Source organism: Macrosteles quadrilineatus, unplaced genomic scaffold (genome assembly GCF_028750875.1).
Source record: "Macrosteles quadrilineatus isolate MER2022 unplaced genomic scaffold, UCM_ALF_1.0 Scaffold_5__1_contigs__length_97177068, whole genome shotgun sequence".
Lineage (NCBI taxonomy): Eukaryota > Metazoa > Arthropoda > Insecta > Hemiptera > Cicadellidae > Macrosteles > Macrosteles quadrilineatus.
The window spans coordinates 94,945,695-94,952,263 of record NW_026542598.1 but is presented as its reverse complement, the minus strand read 5'-3'; the positions used below and the strand labels follow the sequence as shown (position 1 = coordinate 94,952,263).

General features: G+C 35.1%; 2 protein-coding genes across 2 annotated transcripts; one reads left to right on the top strand and one right to left on the bottom strand.

The window, feature by feature from the left end:
- Positions 1–2,168: 2,168 nt before the first annotated feature.
- On the top strand, positions 2,169–2,846 carry LOC128995804 (probable transcriptional regulatory protein GOX1679). Its single transcript, XM_054420823.1, has one exon. It carries the CDS (start codon positions 2,169–2,171, stop codon positions 2,844–2,846), a length of 678 nt encoding a protein of 225 aa, XP_054276798.1.
- Positions 2,847–3,816: 970 nt separating this feature from the next.
- LOC128995307 (uncharacterized) lies at positions 3,817–4,701 on the bottom strand. Its single transcript, XM_054420283.1, has 2 exons — positions 4,602–4,701; positions 3,817–4,352 (listed from the first exon to the last, which is right to left on the bottom strand). The coding sequence occupies exons 1-2, from the start codon at positions 4,615–4,617 to the stop codon at positions 3,922–3,924; spliced, it is 447 nt and encodes a 148-aa protein (XP_054276258.1). The 5' UTR covers positions 4,618–4,701; the 3' UTR covers positions 3,817–3,921.
- Positions 4,702–6,569: the final 1,868 nt, after the last annotated feature.

Below are 6,569 nucleotides of genomic sequence, written 5' to 3'. Positions count from 1 at the left end.
TAAATACATAAAAAATACAGTTTTTTAAGAAGTTTTTTTACATCAATGCTAATTTTTTTGGTATTTTAGAGAGTAAATTTGTTTAGTATTACCCAATAACATTTCTGAAAGTCACTTCATCTACTGTGTTTACCCATAAGATAGACCATAAGTTAAACCAATTAGCAATGAACACAACTATTAGCACATCCGAAAAACCCACATGTAACACCGTTGACCTTTATAAAGGAGATTTGGATCTCATAATGTGATTCTCGATGTAAACACTACTAGCGACAGAATGTGATTTGGACTAAGCTAAACGCTTTCTTGCTTTCTTTCCCATCAGAATGTCAAGCCTGACAATATGCAAATGGACAGTTTTAGTCTTCTTTGTCAACTCCTACGATTCTGTTAGTGCCTCGATAGAAACCGAGGAGCTCGAAGGACTCCCAAAATACGGCCTCGAGGCAGGCCGATTAGACATAAACATAACAGATCTAGAAAAAAACATAGAGAAAGTTTGTGAAAGATTGAGAAAACTCGATGACATTTTGACCAAGATGTATGAAGATCCACCGACTGACGGGGGAAATGAGTTTATGAGACTTTCGCGCACGTTTAACAAAGCTTCGTTGGATTTGTTGTATTTGTGTTCATTAAATAAGCACAAAGCGCTCAAGGCTGCGCAGGACATGGTGGAGAGAGGAGGGCCGAAGTTCCTTGAGGTGGATGTGGACGATGAGTTGATAGAGGAACGATTCAAGTGGAACGGAGACGCGGTGGATCACATGCATATAGTGAGGAAACACACACGGGAACATTGGTATGACCTTTGGCATTTGTACAGCAGTTTACCTTGATTTACATGTATTTTACGAACTATCTATTTATTCTTACAGCCATTCGTGCTTGGTTATGTTCCCACTTATCTAAGTTTCTTATTTATGTTAGTAAATCCATTATTTGCTGATAAAATGCTTCCACCTTAGCACAAAGAAGCAGGCCCGAGTTTACGCCTGCGCTGAATTTGAAATGTTACGCTGAAATGTTACGCTGAATTTAATTGTCAGTGTTCTGAGCTGCCAACAGTTTTAGCACCCTTCCTTAGAGAGTTTTTCAATAAAAGTAGCTGAAAAGAGTTTTTACTATTCGGAAGTGAAAATATTGATTAAAATTTGCGTAATTTAGTATTTTTTATCAAACTAATCAAAATTATAAATTTTAGCTATAGCCTAGTCAGCCCATATACAAAGTTGGGCCTGCAAAGAAGTAGACCTCATTTGTGTTTTAAAATAAAATATTTACTTGACTTGAAACAAACAATTTTTATATTGAAATTTTGAAAGGTGAAATTGGAAATAGGATGAGCTCTCTGTCTCATCCACACGTTTGTTTCTCAATCTCAATTTTTTTGCCATTTTTATCAAATTTCTCTTATATAATTACAACTGTGCTTTTATATAAAAAGAAAAGTAAAAAAATATGAGAAAGTATTTATTTTGTATGGATTTAACTCTTTCCATCAGTATAGTTTTCGTTGTTGTTGAGTTCCTTGTTAAGGAGTGTAAAAGTGTACCTAAGATAAAGCACAAAATGTAATTTATCGGATGCATTTGTAAATGATTCCTGGTATAACTACTAGTTTTTTTTTTCAAAATTCTTAAAAACCTGTTATTAAGAACAAGAATTTAAAACTATTTTAGGAAAATATTAAATTGTAATTTCGTATTAATATTTAGGACTGCATAATTGGATAGGTACTTTTTTTACCAAAATCTGCTGTTTAAAGAAATTGGGAATAAAGGTTTATTATCTCTTATGAAAATGTCTAAAATGTCTCTTATGTTTATTAATATTAAAATAAGTATTTGTCTGTGTTTCATAACTTTACACACATGGCTTAAAATTAAGTAATTGGTCTTGCTTGTAAACATTAAAGACTGATGGAGATAAAACACAGAAGCTATTAAGATGATATCAGCGAGCTCAAACAAACTTTATACAATTAACTGTTTCTAAAACCAATAAATAAAAAACAATGTGTGCCCATAAGTGATCATATTTATAATTTTTAGTAGTTTTTGCTGTATCTACTTCAGTAAGGAAAGTGAAATCAAATGGCAGGTCACAACAAGTTTTCTAAAATAAAAAGAAAAAAAGCACTTTTGGATATAAAAAGAAGTAAAATGTTTTCCAAAATAATCCGCGAGATAACAGTTGCAGCAGCTCGAGGCGGAATCGACCCAAAATTCAACCCGAGATTACGACTTGCGATCTTGTCCGGAAAAGAAGCCAACTTGCCGAAAGTCAGAATAGACGAAGCGATAAAGAAGGCCTCTTCCCCAACTGACACCAGTCTCTACAAGGAAGTGAAGTACGAAGGTTACGCTGCTTCCGGCGTCGCAGTCATTGTTGAGACTCTCACAAACAACAAGAACCGAACAGTCCAAGCAATCCGCTCGACATTCACCAAGTACGGCGGAGCCCTGGGAGAAAACGGCTCAGTGAGTTTCATGTTCAAAAACATGGGACTTATAACATATCCGAAAGAAACAAAAAGTGCAGACGAAATGATGGATCTTGCGATCGAAGCGGGTGCAGAGGATTGTCAGCTTGTAGAAGATGAACATGAAATATTGTGCAACATGGAGAACTTTCATACGGTCAGAGAGTTTCTAGAAAAGAATTTGGGTGAAGCGAGCAGTGCAAAGTTGATCTGGAAACCTAATAGCACTTTGACCTTGGACCATGAGAAAACTACGAAAGTGCTGAAACTATTGGACGTGTTGGAAGATCTCGATGATGTTCAGAATGTGTGGTCGAATATAGATATTCCGGATGATTTTAATATAGATGAGATATAACGGTTTCCATCTTCTTTATCCTGCTTGAAAAATTCTGGGAATTTTTTTTAACTACTTTCGCTGTATCCTCAAAGTTTGGTGGTATTTAAGGTAAACAATCCAAACAGATCCCTTGATAAATTCTGAATACAAACAAAGTTCTGACAAGTTTCAAACATTCTAAAGGATGAGTAAGGATGTAAAATAACCTGAACTGAGCTCCCTTGACATTAGTAAATTATATAATTATATAATAATGTCAGGGTGCTCAGTTGTGTTTAACTTTCTACTTTAATATATATGAAGCTCTATTTCATGAACACCAATTTCAAAATTAAAGGATGCTGTTTTCAACAGTAGTTGCTATTATTTGTGCAGGGATAAGCATTTCATTTTCTGATCAACGAAATGCTAAGAATACCTTCAGACAACGAATTGGCATTAAATAATTATTTTTTTTTATGAACATGTAATCACAGTTTTGTTTTCACAGTAATGCTCTTGAATTATTATTATTATTATTACCAGTTGAGCTGGAGACACCACCCATACCAGGTGCGTATTTTAACCAATAAATAAGTGAAGGATGAGTACAGAATGAAGAATGCTGCTCAAAATTGATTGGATCAAGTAGGGGGGTTTTATCCCTCATAAGTTTATCCACAGGTAACTTTTTTACCAGCCAAAATTCTATGTTGTAAGGTTTTGTACAACATACTTCTGAGGGAGTTGGGGAGTTGCCTACACTGCATACCTCTCTTCAATTTTTCTTTGACATGAAAGTATTAGGTACTCAGAGACAAAATGCTACTTCAGTATGTTAGAAATTGTTTTCTTTATAGATTATCCTGAAAGGGACAATTAAAATAAATCAACTAAATACGATAGATGAACCTGTATTGGCAATAAATGTCAGGATTTTGACTGTTTCCTTACAATAAACATTGAAAATGCTGAAGGCAAGGTATACACAGAAAAAGGGGTACAATAGAAATTACAATTTTCTCGAGTAACCCTTTCCACAAAAGTTTCATAATCAGCCATTCAGCCACATGGCAAGCTAAAAATAAATCACAACAAGGAAAGATGACATTTGTCAACCACTAATGTCAACATTGTTATATAACCTCCACAGATCGAACCAGAGAGCATTAGTCTTTTTCCTGGCGTGCAGCATTTCTTCCAAAGTTGTCTTGTCCCACTCAAACTTTTGCATTATGACTTGTTCGTTCACTGCTTCATCCACAAACTCAGGACCACCTCGTTCAAACAAATCATTTCCCACTTTGAAAGCCTTGGACTTTTCATTTGCATCACTTTTACAAAGCTCCAACAGATGAAAACAAGCTTGATTGTAAGTCCGCAACTGTTTCATCAATTCCTCTCCACCTTTCATTGGTGGATCTTTGCTCAGTTGGGTTAGAGTCTTTTCAAGAGATCTCATTGTATCACATAAACTGGTTACATCTTTTTTAGGTACTAAATCGCCTTCCTTCTCATCAATTGCGATAGGGAATCTCCCATAAACTATGTGAAGAAAAGTTAGTAAAAAAGTGTTTAAAGTCAGTCTGTAAATACTCATAATTTAAGATCTAATGTAATTTAGTTGGAAAGTTTTATCATCAAAATACAATATATTGAACCCCCATTAAATGTAGCAGAGGTTTCAAGAGCACTAAGTTTAAGTCTCTCTATTTAAGTATATTTACCAAATAAGTCATTTAATATCTTATAAAACTTAAAATTAGATTGTATCCATTATTGATAGAGGTATACCTGTGCTCATTAACATAAACCAGACGTTTACATCCAAACATTATTTTGAAACAAATAATACTATAAATTAAGTCCAGTCTTATCAAACGATCAAAGTATGACACCCTAGGAACACAAACAATGTGTGACAGTGATGATGACATATCGGAAAATTTTAGAAATTGGAGTGTTTTTTGTGTGCCTGTGTCTTGTTGTTAGCAGTCAACGTTTGGGAGAGCAGCTGTTTACGGCAGATCGTAACATTACACTTCTCGTGCGAACACCACAAAAGGGGGAAGGAGGAAAACTGCTAAGACATATGGTAACCTACCTTCGATTGATCGGTACGCTGATCGTCCGAGTCAGCAAACGAGTGGAACACGCTAGAAGAGCTGCGCGATACCTTTACAAACACGAGGGTCCTAAGTTCCTTCGAGTGAAGTTCTCGGAAGATAAACTCGTCAATGTTTACGATTGGTCATTAGTTGAACTAAGACACTTCCGGTTTCTCAAATCGGAAACTGTGAGTGAATTTGAACTGTTTTGCAAGTGTTATAAGAGTAATTTGGTGTGGTTTTTATAGTGAATGTGTTCTATATGTATTTGTTTCTAATTCTTGTATTTTCTTTACTGTGAATATAACTCTAAACTAATTTGTATTTCATTTACAAAACTGAGTGAAAACTTTTTTTCTGATTGTGGAATATCACCAATACCTCAAATAATATAATTTACTCTCCCCAAGAATGAAACTCAAACTTATTTCTATCCTATTGGCAAACCACCCTTCTCAATGCCAAGTGTTTGCTGTTCCTAACAGGAAAAAACCAAAATATAGGCTAGAAGACTACTGCTTTTTCTCGAATGATGGATACTGATGAATAATGCTCTATGATAAGAAATACCTAATTCTAAGTTCATAGTAATAAACTGTGTTTTCATGTTCTGTCAATGGCGTTATTAAGCTATCCATGCATGTTTTACTCAAAATTAAAATACTGGTTGGGGCAGAGAATTTGATATTAAAACCATATTGATTGTTGATATTGGATTTTTACAATTCTCTAAAACATCTACATTAAAATCAACTCTGCTATGGAAATATTCGTTAGTATTTTTTGTTTATAGTACTTTTTTAACCCTCAAACTTTTGAGAAACACTAATAAAAATAAACTAGAGGTATGATAGATCTACCCCACGTATCAAATTTCAAAAGATGTGGTCTGTAGCTCTGTACACATGGTCCACACACAAACACCAAAATTTTTAATTTTATGAAAAATATTACACAATCAAAACAACAAAAAGTGGCCAACAGCTTGCATGGCAGTGAGGGGTATTTTGACTGAAATAAGTTTGCATGTCTTAAAAGAATATTCCTCCAGATAGACAAAGAATAAAAATATACAAACTTGAAGTACTAAAAGAAGTAATACTTTTTTAAATAAAGCCAAGTGGAAAACTCTAAATAAAAGGCAAAGAATTGAAGATTTTACTGCCCTAGCAATTATAAATGAAAGACAAAACCCTAAAATAACTTACTCAACAATCAAAACAGCTGATATACAATCAGCTGATCTCCAAGATAACATGTAGTCAGAGTACAGGGAAAATGAAGCTCGCTCTGGTAGCAGAGTTGCTGCTTCTCGGAGTGTTTGTGATGAACCTCGCGGACCAAGACGGGGACAACTCAGCAGCAGTTTGCGACCAAGTAGCACAAGCGGACAACCAGGTGTGCCAACTGTTAGAAACACCACTCTACGAAAACCGAGAGAAGATATTCCCGAGCATCAAGAAATACTTGGAGAAACTAGACATGCTCGTCAAACGTATCCACGCAGACAAACAGGAGGTGCAAGAAACTCCGGCTTGTAAGGAACTCATCGACGATAAACCAACCGGGTCTAAGTATATGACGATAACTTTTGAATTCTACAAACTAATGGAAGGGTTCAACTGGACGAAGACGGACATGAGTGAATACCTTG